Source organism: Dasypus novemcinctus, chromosome 9, assembly GCF_030445035.2.
Source record: "Dasypus novemcinctus isolate mDasNov1 chromosome 9, mDasNov1.1.hap2, whole genome shotgun sequence".
NCBI lineage: Eukaryota > Metazoa > Chordata > Mammalia > Cingulata > Dasypodidae > Dasypus > Dasypus novemcinctus.
Window position 1 is genome coordinate 39826569 of NC_080681.1, and position 15000 is coordinate 39841568.

Sequence of the window (15000 nt, forward strand, 5' to 3'; positions counted from 1 at the left end):
TCATATCTTTCTAGGCACTGTCTAGAAAGAGATACCAATAGCTCAGAATTAAATCAACCCAGAATCCTGCAGGTAATACATTTTTTTATTCATTCCTTCATTCCCTTGTTTATTTAGTAATTCAACAAAGACTTACTGATGCCAGGTACTCTTCTAGATAGCAGGGATAGAGAAATAAATGAGATTGCTGTCCAGAAGCAACCAGTCTGGAAAACAGACCATTTCAATCCAATAGAGATCATCAATGTACGTGGGAAAGCTTCACCGAGGAGGAAACAATAGACCCAGAGAAAAATCTAACAAATTATATAACTGTTGAACCCACATTGAACTCATATGTTAAAGCCCACTACACCAGAATCTAGGTTTCTATCCTAAAATCTGCCTCCTGAGTTGGAGTAAGCCTTGAGGACCCAGTTTGTAAATGTCTGTGATCTTCAGCTCACCTCCCTGCAAAGCCCATAAGCAAAATCAGAAGAGACTTATACTTGTCCAACGCAACATGAATTAAAGTGGGTCAAATGGAATTAAAATACATTTCAGTCAAAGGTTTGTCTCATAGAAAATGGAAAAAATAAATGCTACAGATATAGTGAGTCTCCTTTGATAAATGAGAGTGACTCCAAATGGAGGCCATTTTTAGAAAAGGTAAAGAAATATATATACTAACCACCCCAGAGTTCTGCTCACATTATTTTAACAGTAGCTAATGAGATTTGATAAATCTCTAGACGGTGATAAAAATAAACTTTAAAAAAAAGTACGTCTAAAGACCTCAAAGACTGAAGATACAAACTGTCCAAGTTTTAGACATTTTCCCCCCAGTTCATTCCATATATGAGCAACAGAATTTCATTAGAGTTGAGTTGCTTTGCAGACATAAAACAGTTCTGGGTCACACATGAGCTTTACAGCCAGGCAGATCTAGACACACAAGATGGACATATCACTTAACTCTCAGAACCGCCATCTCCTCATCCATAAAATGGCAATAATGACACCATGTTACAAAAGTTAAATGAGGTACATTTCAAACAGACCTGGGTTCAAATACAGCTGTACCTTGTACAGAATGTGTAGCAATACTACCTAACCTTTCTAAGTCTTGGTTTCCACATGTGCAAAACAGATTCATTATACCTACTTTATAGGTTTCTTACAGGAATTAAACAAGTTGTTGTATACAAAGTGCTTAACTCAATAATTGGCTCTAATTGAATTATTAGACAAACAGCAAATGACAATTCCCTGAATTGCCATTAAAGGCAAAACAGTACTATCCTTTTGAAGGAATGGGTATAGTCAAGGGGGCCCTACAACTATTTTCATAAGTAAACAATGATATCTGGATCAATGTCTCCTTTCCAAATGCAATAAAACATCTTTAATATTCACAAGTTTGCTATGGTTTCATATATATAGTGTCAACTCTATTATCTGATGGTAGGTTAACCAATCAGAAGATTAGCTATGTAAAGTGTTAATCCTAGTATGCTTTCCCCTACAGAAGGCCATGGGAAACTTTTGATAGGCTCTGGGGTCAGATTCACCTGAGTTCAAATAACTCTAGCTGTGAGACTTTGAGTAAGGATTTACCTCAGTCCCTGCTTCCTCAATTGCAAATTTAAGAGTATGAATATCTTCCTCTAGGTTTATGCTTGGGATAATAAAAGAAAACATATGGAAAAAAAAAATGTCTGGCTCATCTATTTGTCCAATAAATGTTAATTCCTTTCCTGGGCTAACTTCTATTACCATTTGGCCTGAGTTTATGGAAATGAAAATTTCACATAACATTTGCCTAACAAAAGCATAAGTATGTTGCTTCAAACAATTAGATGATACATTCTAAGCCAAAAACAAGTTATCCATTGTTATGAATTAATCTACATCATCTCTCCCTTCCATAAGAGACAATAGGTAAGAGTTGGTCATGATAATTTTTATAGTGAACTGAAAACCTTATCATTAACCTTTAAGTCAAAGAAGTTACTGTATTTTCCAGTTTTTCCATATTTACAGTCCAAAAGAGTGCCATCCTCAAAACAGAAAGTCCTTTTGTCTTCTAATGAATACATCAAATGTAATGGCAAATACAGCTGTTAGTAGTAAATTCCTATTTAACAGATGGGCAAACTAAGGTAATGAGATTAATGATTAGCCCATGGCTAATATTTGATTAGAAAGAGAAATTTAATCAGAACTTCCATTTCATTTTTCCTTCAGGACTAGAATTAAATTCCAAATGTTTCCTGACTCCCAGTTTGGTGCTTATTTCACTGTAATGTGCAAAATGTCCTTTAGAACGTGCTTTATAATAAACAGGGGTAAGGGTCCGGATCTTCGTCCTAAAAAGCACAAAGCACAGAATACAAGGTAAATGTCCCATCATTAATTTCATGACATTCCCTTATAGAGCCCAGTGAGGAGTGACTCTCCCTTGGTTGGAAATACCATGCAGAAACATAAGCAAAAAGAGCTTATATAGATACCCCCGATGCTCATTGACACCCAAGGAATCAAAAAGAAAGCCCAGAATTACTTAATTACAGAAAGGACCTCCTAGACCACACACACCTTCTGGAAGGAACCCGTTTCTGTAAGTCTAGGAATTCCAGGAAATCAAAGTATCCTTTTCAGAGGGAGGGAAGGGAGGGCTTAGTCATATAAAACTTCTAGCAGTCACCCTAAGCAAGTTGGTAGTGTTTTGAGAATTATTTTTTCTAACTTAGTCATCTACTCTTATCAGACCCAACCAACCAACTGCCTAACCCCATTTTGTTTTGAAAAATAATGTCACAAATCTGTCCAGAGCTGGATAAAATGCACGGTAATGAGTTCATTAACATGCCATCTGCATGCAAAACAAGGGAATTCCAGAGGCAGAATCCTTCAGTGGGCCTGCTGGAAATCAAATTCCAAGCTAGAAAAAATAAAACAGCACTTGGGGAGAAAAATATTAAGCTGCACCTTTATCTGGCCCCAGAATTTTTTTATTTCTTTCTTTCTAATTTTAAAACGTGTTTTACTACTCAAAAAGGGTAAAAGGCCGTCAAATACAGCACGGGGTGGCTGATGAAATTTTGTACATTATACCTAACCCCGTGAAGGAAGTCCTAGCTAAGAGATTCATTGTCAGAAATCCTTTTAGGATTGCCTGTCTTTTGAACAAACCAAGCCCGTTTACCTGCCTGATTTACCCAGTAACAGATCAGAAGAGCACACACCTACCCATCCACCTCTCCAGGGCCCCACTGCCTCCACTCCAGTCTCCAAGTAGAGAAGGATTGGATTTCCAGGCGCTGTAGCGTTAATAAACCAGTGGCAATCTTCTTCTCCACGGTTATGCCCCAACCTTCACTAAGAACATTGGTGTGTGCTTTTGTCCATTGCGGTTTTCATTTCCCTGCAGCTCTCCCTAATGCGCCTGTGAAGTGTCACCAAATGCTGTATCCATCAGCTTCAAAAAACTGCCAACACTGCTAGTGTTTGAAACCTCCTGATGCTGCGTCCCTGCACAAGCTTTAAGTATGCAAACGTGTATCTTGAGTTTTACCATACCCAGGAACAGCACCCCTGTTAAGAGCAGGACAGAGAGAAGCCTGTTGAAAGTAATGAAATAAAACAGCGAAAACCATTGCAACAGGGTGTGTGGCGGCGATATTTGGGGATGCTATACAGCCTTCCTTCCGATGGGTGGCCCCTTTGTGGCCCCTAGAAGCATGATTTATTTGGGCAATTGTTCCTACCCCCTTTTTTCATGATAGAAATTTTTCCATAGCCTAGAAATTTAAGAGAAAATGTTGTATCTTTTGTAAATTCCCTACATCTATTATGAATCCTCACCTCTCCCGCCCCACCTGCAAAAGAAAATAAATAAAACAGAAAGGCCAACAAAGGGGAGCAGGTGTTAGCTCAGCGGTTGAGCACCTGCTTCCCATGTATGAGGTCCAGAGTTGAATCGCTAGTACTAAAAAAAAATGAAAGACCCACAAACATTATTCAGGGGTTATCACTGCCTGTTCCAGTGCAGCATTTTGGTATTATTTATGAATTCCCAAAAATATGTATTGGATTACTATTATGAACTGGTCTGTTCCCCAGGGCATATTAGATTGGATTGGATTCAGAGGCTTCGCTTTTTATTTGATTAAATTATGATTAAGGCTTTGATTGGGCCACATCAGTAGGATATGCACCAAGGAGGTGAGGACTGACAGAGAAAACTACACGACAGAGGAGGAGTGGGAGTGTTGATCCTGGAGCCCAGGAAGTAAGCACACAGAGGAGATAAATGAGGAAAGAGAGAAGGCTCCATCAGGCACTGCAGAGGCCCCAGGAAGAGAGATGAGCCGTTTGCCTGATAGTCTACAGCTGACCTTGTGGAGAGAGCAGAGCAGCTGAGTCCAGGGAGAAAAAAGCCCCGGAAGAGAGACGAGATTTATCCCAGCCTACAGCTGATACTGGAAGAAGCTGGGATCATAGAACCTTAAGAGGAAGAGGAAGGCAGAATGTCAGCAGCCACCTTGCTCCAACACATGGCAACAGCCTTTGGTGAAGAAAGTTTGGCCTGGTAACTGTAAGCTTCTGCCCCAAATAAATATCCTTTATAAAAGCCAACAGATTCCTGGTATTTTGCATCAGCACCCCGTTGGCTGACTATTACAACCAGTTATGCAGCTCTGGGTGTCAATGACATTTGCGGAAAAACTGGAAGGTACCATGGCCCTCAGTCTACCAGGAGCATAATCGTGGGGCAGAGCCTACGGGCCTGCAGCTTCACAGCATGGTGCAAAAGCTAGGTACCTACCTTCAGAGTATTTCAAGACACAACAAACACATGGAATCCTGCGCTTTGCTATTGATATTCTGCAGTTTTGAATCTATAGGTCCATTGCTCTATGCATATTTTCCATGGCCTTAAAATCTAAGAAACATAACGGATATCCATCAGACCCAACAAGAAAGGTAATTTAGTCTTTGGACTGGATAAAAACATATATTGACTAACTTTAGCCTGAATCTGCACATAGCAGAATAAAAGTTTAAAAGATAACCTACAAAGGACCATTGGGCTAAGTGACACTCCATGAAATAACAAATTATGGGCTTTCAGAGCTGGTACTTTAGAATCAAACCCATACCTACTTTCGCATCAAAACCCATTGCAGGGGAACAGTTGTAGTTCAAGCAGTTGAGTGCCTGCCTTCCATATACAAAGTCCTGGGTTCAATCTCTGGTACTTCCCCAAAACAAGCAAACAAGCAAGGAAACCAACTCTCAATGGGGAGCAGATGTGGTTCAGTGGTTGAGCACCTGCTTCCCGTGTACAAGGTCCTGGGTTCAATCCTTGATGCCTCCAAAAACAAAACAAAACAAAAACCACTGCAGTCAAGAATCTAAACCTTCCCTCCAAAAAAGTCTCTTTTAATACCACAGAACAGTTTATTAAATTTAGTAGAAATTTTTTCTTATTTTTTTCATTGTGATAAAGGCAACTTGAATTTAATGATGTGTTATCATAAATTATTTACAAATTTTGATATCTTTTTGGACTCTAGCAATTAATGGGAAAATAGGAAGTACAATCAACAAAATTTTAAAAATCAGCTCAGAGTCATGTTTGGATGTAATTAAAGTATGATCTCTTGCATTTGAATACGTCAGGGTTCTCCCATCTTAAATGAACAAATAGGAATATCAGTTCTTTTGTGGTATGTCTGCTTTCACATCAGGCTAGAGCATGTAAAATTTTTCTATAAAAATTGCTGGGTGTGTGTATTACTCTTATCTGTAATAATACTTTTTATATAATCTAATCCATTGGCCTTTTTTTGTCACAAATATTATCTGCAGACTCAAGCCACTGCTCTTCCAAACATTTTAAAATGACGATTTACTATGCAGTATGGGATTTATTTATGGATTTTGATTTCTGGATAAAAGAATCATGAAAGTCTCGCTCTTTTTCTTCGGCAACAACTTGTGGGCAGAGTTGTTATCAATTGTACTTAATTATTCATTATGAAGTAGTTGAGATTTCTCAAAACCCAAAAAGAAATTTAGATCAAGACTAAAATATGCTAGCATTCTAAATTAGTGGACATACAAAGCTGGATAAAGATAAAACGCAACGCTTTCATCTTTTAAAGGAAAGGAAGTTAGTTGTAGTTTAGGATAAAGTACACCACTGTTAGAGTCTAGCAACTTACAAGGTAATTCTACCAAAAGGCCCAAAAGGCTCAGGTTCTAATAGCAGTTCCAGTAGTTTGGGCTTTAGCAACAGTGCCAAGTCACACTGGAGCCTGAGGCAAAAGGAAAGAACAGTAATAATGATCCTGCCTTTAATTAAAATTTTGATTTGTTCATTGTGGATTTTTTTTTTGCAATAATTTTAATACTTTAAAATTATTGCATGAAAACTGCATTACTGCATTAAAACATTATTTATCTTGATCACTGAAGTTTTCAGTGCCTCCCTAAATGTTGCATCCAAAGTCAGTGCCCATTTACCTCACTTCCTGGCCCCGCTGAATAAGTTACCTCCCCAAACTTTAGTTACCACAGCTATAAAACTGAGGTAATAATAATCAACAGGATTATGGTGAGGCCTGAATGTGATAACATGTAAGGACTTGTAAATTGCAAATGTTAAAGTATAAATACATTACAAAGCACTATGCAACCCCAAGAAAAACACTATATTAAACATTACAGCAAAAAATATAAGGTTTATGGTAAGCTTGAGTACAATTGATGACAGAAATCAAATCGGATGTCCTAGAGAAATATGCAAAATTTAAGACACACCCATCCCTACCAAACTATTTAAGTAAAGGTAAAGTCAGACCATTGCAGCCCAAGCAATCAATTTCCTTTCCAGTTTTAACAATTAGTCTTTATTTGAAAATTCAGTTAGTCCTCAGATTTCTTCTTTATAGTTCGTTGAAAACTTTCAATTCACAGAAAATGAAAAATTACTTTAGGAAAAAACTCTGTAATGTTCACCTCTTTAAAAAGATATATAGCTCAAACAACACTGAAAACAGCCTAAAAACAGATGCAGCACACATGAAAATTGTTCTTGAAAAAGTTGAAGATGTAAACCTTTTGATTCAAGGTAAAGGGAACTTTCTAGGCTGAAAGAAAAGTGAGAAGCCTCCTGTTCTTGTGAACTAATGATTGTTTCCAAGCTGGTTAGAATTCAGTGCTAATTGCATTTTAAAACACCACCTCTGAAATCCTTTCCTCTCTCAGGATCTTATATCAACGTTTCACATTTTCAGTAAAGCCTTTGCACTTCACCTTTCTCACTCAAAAAATCCTGAACTTTAGATCCACAGGAAGAATTCAGTTCAGATCCTTTCCCCAGCAGATGGTGCAGATGCAAATATCCAGAAAAGGAGGTCCTGCCCCGTTTCTGAGGGGAGAGAGAGTTAAAATAGGTATTTTTCTGGCCAAACTCAGAGAGTCTTCCTAACAGAGAGTCATTAAACAACTTTCCAGCATCATTCAAAGAACTTATAACAGAATCAATTGATTTTTGTCCTATGCTTTATTAGTTGTGATTTAGGAGAGAGAATAGCCCTGTTTACACAGCTGTAACATGTCAGGACCTGTAGTACATTATTGGCTTGAGGCCTCGGAGTTGTAGTCCATTCTCAGCAGAATCAATCTGAACTTGAAAACATTCTCTCTAGGAGCACAGATCTACTAGCATAAAGTACTTCTTGTACAACTGAAAACAGTATTTACTCGAGGTAAGTTGCAAATTCACCTTCCAAAAACCAGCCCTAACTTGTCACTGCTCTCAGCGTGTTCACAGTGGGATCAGAGGCTATGCTGAGGTTCCACTGGCCCTTTAACCCCAAGCCCAACACGGGCCAACATGCTGCCCCTCGCTGCTAGTCAGATCTGACTCTGCAAGGGTGAGTTGCTGGCTGTTTAACATGCGTTCAGAGCATTGCCAATCTAAAATGGCTGCTCAGTAATACTTTAATTGCGGTTTCATGGAAACAAATTGCTATTTAACTGCAATAAGCATTTCTGTGATTTGGCTGGATTGACAATAGGCAAGTCTTAGTAACAAAGCGACAAGTAACATCAACTTGCAAATGGTCTGTGTTTCCAATGGCCCTTCAGTTGAGTCAGTTCAGGTGTGCCAATACCCAGGCCACAATTTTGAGAAACAGAAAGGACTCTTCTAAATGTAAATAACAATTATGTAGGCTATGTCGAAACTCTTTGCTAGACTTGGTAAGAGTTCTTGTTATATCATTTATTGACCCTAAGAAATATTTTATATAAAGAGTAGTACACATTAGACTCTTACTATATTGACATTTAAAGCCATTTAAGAGTTTCATTTTCTAAGTAGTTATTTCAAGTATCAGTGTTAATAAGGGCAAAAGAATTGAAATATAACTAATATCAAGCGGATGACACTTTCACAGGCTTCATTTTGGTGTGACAGTTCTCTCATTTTGTATTTTATCAGACACTACAGTCAATGTTAAACTATTTCCTAATAAGCCCTGAAGAGCTGGAAACAGTTTCTTGTGGCAAACGATTTGGTTTGGAAAGATTTCCAGCTCCCCTGCCTTGCAGGATGTGTAAATCTAACTAGAGAGTCCGATAGGTAAAAACATTAAACCCTTTTAGAGGACAATCTTTTTCAAAATTGTTTCATTAGCAAGAGTGACAATTTGCATGATTGAGACATTTGTATGTATCATAAACATAATTTTTTTAGCGGGAGTTCAGCAGGGCTCAGTAACATTAGCTTTTATTTTTAATTGCACTTGCTGTAGGGACTGAGGGCCATGTTGTTCTCTCACGCAGTTAATATTAAGTAAGTCCTTTCAAAAGAACGGCGTACCTTTCACTCACTAATAACATCACAAATGCAATGAATAAGCTCGTGTATTTTTTTTTCCTAAGGAATGTGGGGCTGGGGGAGGAACTGCACACAATCCCAGCTCACATCAGAATAAACCTGAGTGTTTTTAGTAGCTTTCTATCCACACACAGCATCCCCATTAGAGCCAGGGTTTATTGTTTGAAATGCCTCTGGTTTCAAGGAAGTGTTTTACCTAAAGCGAGACTACTACTTAAATATGTTCTATTGTATATTCATAGCTCCATTAGTCCTTCTCCAATTTAGCACATCAAAGGGAAGACTTCATCGCTTGCATGTGGATTACACTAACATGAGTGACATTTGTAATCTTATAGGTCTGCAACTTAAGAAATGCTTTTAGAAGCTCGTTCGTTATTAAATACACAGCAGTGCTGGAAGAACCAGCCATATAATAGTTCATTTAAAGGCTTTAATGACCTTAGCCCTCCACATCACTAAATGCCACACTGCATGTTAAAGTTATTAACCATCATCTCCTTTGAATTTCTACACTATATGGGACATGAGTACTTACCCCAAAAATATAGGAGATGCTTGCAATCTTATTAACGTTTCCCCTTTACCATTCACATGAGTCCAAGTTTCTTTAGAAAGTATCTTAAATAAAGACATTGGGAAAATAGAACTAAGTTTCTAGAAATTTCCCTGGGCTATCTCTTACACAAATGTTATTTATATGATTTTGTTCATCTCTTTTCCCCTTGTATTTCCTTTTTATAGAGCTACCCAAAACAATTCCCTTTAACTCTTGGCCCTTAAATTCTCCTACAGGTTTACCGAAGGCTTGCAGTTTGACGAACTTATTTTTCCTGGAATCTCTGAAAGCAGGAAGTAAACAGAGAAGATGTCAAAGGGAAGCTGTTAGCTGGGATGCACGGTGCTAGATCCCTCTATGGAGCCTATTCCTACTTTCAGAGGGAGTCTATGGCAAGGATTTTCCTGGAAAAAGATAAAATGAAATAAGCGCCATTTCTTTTTTAAAGAAAATTTAAAGTAACATTATAAACCCACATGGGTTTTCTCAGCCTATGTGAAAGTGTAGGCACACTTTGCTCGCTGAGAACGAGCCTGGCAAAGTGGTCCGAGCACCCAGACCTGGTGTGCAGTTTTTCATTCTGGCGCCAGCCATTCCCACCCGGTGAGGCCTTGTGCTACATTCTTTCCACAGGGCACCTCTGCAAGACACTGCGGGCCAGCTGCTGCGAGAACCAGCAACTAAAGAGCTACAAGAACACTAGGAAAAGGAATCATCCTCCAAACATATGGAAAGGCAGAGTCAATCGAGGACTACAAGAGCAAAAGAAAATAAACAGATCATACAGCAGACCACACGAGTCTAGAAGCTCACGAGGAAACGGCTTTTTCTCCCATCAAAGCGCACCATTAAACAAGCTCCGGGGCCCAACCAGCCAATGGAACTTCAAAACATGTACAGGTATGGTTGAGAAATGCTATTAACTTTCCCTCCCAACCCCTAATACTTAAAAAAATAAAGTGTATCAGAAAAAATAAATAGAACTAAAAGTTTCCAAAATACAGAAGAGAAAAAGCAGTTTTTAAGCCCAAACTCCATTGAGTATTTTTTCTTTTAAGTTTTTATTATTTAAATACACCATACTAGAGCAAATGTCTCTGAAAATATCACAAATAAAAGATTTGTTTTCTTCATTCAGCAAATTAGAAGTAGGGGGGAATTTCTACACAGTAGCTGCTATGAGCCAGATTTTTTTTTTCCAATTTTCTTTTTCCTTTGCCATGGGAGTAGCAACATCAGGACAAAAACACTTACATGCATACATACATTGTATTTTACAGAGATACAATAAAAGTGTTTGTGATAGAATATCACAAAAGCCACATCTCTTTCCTTTATCTCATGTTCAGTTTTGATTGAAACACATTTCCTTACAACACTTAAATATACAAAGAGCAAATAGAATGTTGTTAAGGTAAAACACAGGGTACAAACTCTGGCCAGTGCCCTGCTAATTGTTAATGAGGGTAGAAAGCAGATTTGAATGCTTCTTTTAATTAGCTTCATTAGTCATTTCCCTCCCCCCAAGCTCCCTCCCCCCCAAAGATGTCCTCCGGTGGATCTTTTTTCATTTTCTCTACAGTCTCCCATTAGCCCAGGTTCATGGAGTCCTTAATGTTCATATTCAGTCATTTTAATACACCAATAAATGCGGGAAGGGCAATCAAGACTAAAGAAGGTGCAATGGCATGAAGCTGGCACTGGTGCTAGCTACAAAGGTGACTTGGCTACTGAAGACACATGGGATCCACCTGTGATGAACAAAATCTGAGATGAAGGCACGCATTCTGCATTACTCTGACCTTTTAGCAGACCTGCAAGAAATAAAATAAAAACGGGCATCTTAGCTAAAATGCTAAATTTGAGAGATATTAAACTCAAACATGACTGCTTTTGTCTTCTCTACATTCACTAATCTTCTTTTATTAGATTACTTTCCAACTGTGACTTGATAGAGGCTGTCTACGCTACTTACTCCGGCAGCGAAGAACTAAAGCATAGCATTTTCTGCAGTTTTACTAGCAGAGAAAATGAGACAATAAATGGACTTTCAGAAAGTTTCTGGTGCTGAGATCTGCAATGAACTGCTTACCTCTGTTGAAAGTAAGTTTCTTTCTGAAAGGAATGGTCTAGTAACAGTATCTTGAACTCTTAAAGGGCAGAATCACAGCCAAATCCCTTCCCAGGAAGTTCTGGGTTAATATGCTCAACTCTGTGACCTTTGGAAAGTTACTGAAACAGGCTGTCCCTCAATCTCCTCATCTTTAAAGTGGCTGTTAGTATGATTGGATAAAAGATATGGAGCGCTTTCAACAGTGGGTGGTACATCATAAATACTCCGCAAATATTGGCAGTTAGTATTATTCTGATAGTCCCACATGACATCTATTTACTCATGTCTTTCTCAACATATAGGTACATATCTATGAAAACAATACTCAGATATGATTTTTCACTTAATATTTTCTCTCTTCTACATCACTTAATGTTACATAAATATTGTCTAAATCAAACATATGGAATGCATTAATGACTTGTGATCAATTCAAGAGAGAACTTCAATGGAGTCTAACTTTAATGTCGAAGTTAGAAATGATAATCCACCCAGTCTTCAAATACAATCTGTTTGCAATTACCAAAATGAAATAATATATATTAGATTTTTATGGTTTTTAAACGACATTTTGAGCTTCCCAGGAAGTTCGCTTTTCACCCTTTCCTAACTTACTAAAAGCCTGAGGTCTATTAGGAACTGCAACCCCCCACTTCCAAGCTAATTAAAGTGGTGGAGGCTTAATTCCCCAGAGTGGAAGCTCAGTGTGAAAAAGGTAATTTGTCTGTCCAGAACAAAGATGCAGCAGCAGCCAACAAGCATATTTAATAAATGAGCATCAAATGTCCTCTACGATGGACACACACAACACCAATTATATAACTACAGGGGAAAGAGCGGAGTGATATGTAAACTACAACACTCGTTAAATTTCCCTGCAACTAGAGAAATGTGATCTAACTATTTTACTGAAAAGTAAGGATCATTCTAGATGAAACCATCACACTTTTCAGTGGGGGAAACAATTCCACAGCAGGCAACAATCTTGAAAATAGCTAGCCACCATTCCTGTGTGTATTTACATAACTCAAGAGAAGGCAATAATCTCCTGAGGATAGCCAAACTTCCTTTAAATTATACAGGCAATAAAATTTTGTAGATCCTTCAACACTAGTGGTCTGTGATTTCAGTCAAGAGACTATGAGATTTAAAAGCTTAAAATTATTTTTCTCAGAATATACAAAAGCCAATAATGCAGACCAACAACTAGATAAACTGTATCCTTCAAACCCTGGGAACAAATTTCAGGAGAATAAAAGTTTAAAAGGACGAGAAGGCAGGAGCCTATACTTTCTATACAATTAGCTGCCTGTAAAGAAGGGATATACATATAATCAACTCATTACTTTTAAGCCAGGATGCATGGGTACATTTATTAAGGCATCATGTGCTAAAAATGCAATTGGTTCTGTGAAAAGATGACAATGGCCAAATAATGTCCAAGTTCCCCTGCCAAAGATATGGAAAACAAGAGAGAAGAAAATAATAAAATGGAGCTATTTGTCATTTCTCCCCATCTCATCTCCTCCAGAAAATAAACGCCAAAGGGTTTGGGAAAAATAATTTTAAAGCATTCTTCAGATCCAAAAGCAGTTTATGTTCTACCAGGAAGTATGTTTTCATTAACTCTTCCCCCTTGCCCTCTCATTAATATCTCTGCAGACCAGTTCGGCTTGCCCCGAACCTTTATTTACAAAAACTACCTTGTGAATTGGCTGTGTTCATGGTGAGCTGAGCACCAAGGGCAAAAATGTGAGACATTTATGCCAACAGGGAAATGTTCTTAATTAAGATCACCCCCAAAACACAGCTTCTCACCAAAGTCTGACAAGAACATATCCTCACATTATATTTCCTGATGCCTTTCAAGAGCTATTAATTTTTAAAGGCCCCTTGTCACTTTTTGGCTTCCACCGTTATGAAATATATATTAGTAGGTTCTTATTCATGACCTAAAATATTTTTTGGGTTCCAAAACGTACACCCTACCTTGCCCATCCTGAAAAGGGTGTTGAACACAGAAGACTTACGAAAGGCACCAAACATGTAATCTTGTAAACACATAAGCCAGACTTTTCTCCAGGTTTCCTCCCTAACGCCTCTAAATTGACGTCATCTTGGGCTCAGTGAGATGGTACTGAGAGCCTGCTCATATTTCTCAGGTGTTCTCCGCACTCAGTTCCCAGCTAGCATCACCACTGCCTGTGTTCAAGTGCGTCACAGTCTGGTTCCATTTTCCGTCCTGTCTCTACGTCCCTCAAATTCTCACCATACACGTTAGTGAGCTGTAACAATCACATTTTATATTTGTCTCAGTCAGGAAAAGGAAAGGTATAAAACTAGCAACAAATATCTAATGAAAAAAATAAGCTTTTACATTGGAGGGGATGGGGAAGAAATCAGGCATTTCATTCCTAGCACATTTAATGTTTTGCTACTAAGTATAACTACAAATGGCTTTGCCCTTATTTTGAAATGCATGTCTTTATGCTATCTAGTCATTGTTCTCAACTCTGGTCCTCCATTATCTTATCAAAATTCAAACCTAAAAGTCTGTAAATATATGTATTGGTATTCCTTCAGACACTTGAAAAGCTTCATCAATGTGAAGTGGTTAGCAATAAATAGACTTTTATACTTAGTGGTATTCTATGAAGCTTCTCATAATAGTAAATTAAAATGCAACTACGTTGATGCAACATTTACTTAATAAAGAAATGGAAAATATGTTTAAAAATTATCCTATAATAAGGGGGAAATGATAAATGTAAGCATAAATAAAGACAGTATAATTTTAAATGGTTAAAAATTTTCAAGTATTTGTCAGCTCCACTCCCCTTACCCAAGCAGTTACGAAAATGCATTACGGAAGACAAAGAAGCCGACTATTTTCTCCGAGACTTTTGAAGCTTGCTAAGTTCCTATTTGCAGACAAATGTTGTGTTTTTTTGTGATTCTTACAACAGACATTAATGAAGTTCCTATTGTAAATCCATAAAGAATTACCAAGTGAAGTGTGCACTTTTTGTTTCAATGCAATAACTCAGTGCTGTATGATTGCCTGGGTTAATGATGAAAAAGTCAAACATACTATCAGAGCTGATGGAAAAATCTATCACCAATCTGAAATTAAAATTCATCTGTGGTCAATAAGATTTAATATCCATGCAAGTGGCGCTGTAAAGAGTAAATGAATCAATGTCATCAATACATAATCAGTATGAAATATGATGTGAATAAAATTATGCACACGAGTCATACATTTCACTCTTTTCTGGGCCAGTGTGGAATGAACAGTCTCTTAACTGAAGGTTGACAGTAATTGTTACAAATTAGGCACAGCAGTTATCAAAATGCACTCACTTGCATGCTATAGGACTTATTAAAGAGATTAAAATAGATCTAAAACTATCCAGTACTAGGGGTGCTGGA

At 37.8% G+C, this 15000-nt stretch overlaps 1 protein-coding gene across 6 annotated transcripts in view; it reads right to left on the reverse strand.

Moving 5' to 3' along the window:
- The window catches only part of LMO4 (LIM domain only 4), a 62056-nt gene that overhangs the window by 35035 nt on the left and 12021 nt on the right, over window positions 1-15000 (reverse strand). For 2 of the 6 annotated variants that reach the window (XM_004480919.5, XM_058303221.2), the window contains exon 5: window positions 10498-11269. The exons of the other annotated variants lie outside the window; for them this stretch is intronic. In XM_004480919.5, the coding sequence (XP_004480976.1) occupies window positions 11261-11269 (9 nt within the window). In that variant the 3' untranslated portion in view covers window positions 10498-11260. Of the gene's footprint in view, window positions 1-10497; window positions 11270-15000 lie in introns of those variants that run through there. 6 annotated transcript variants of the gene reach the window in all.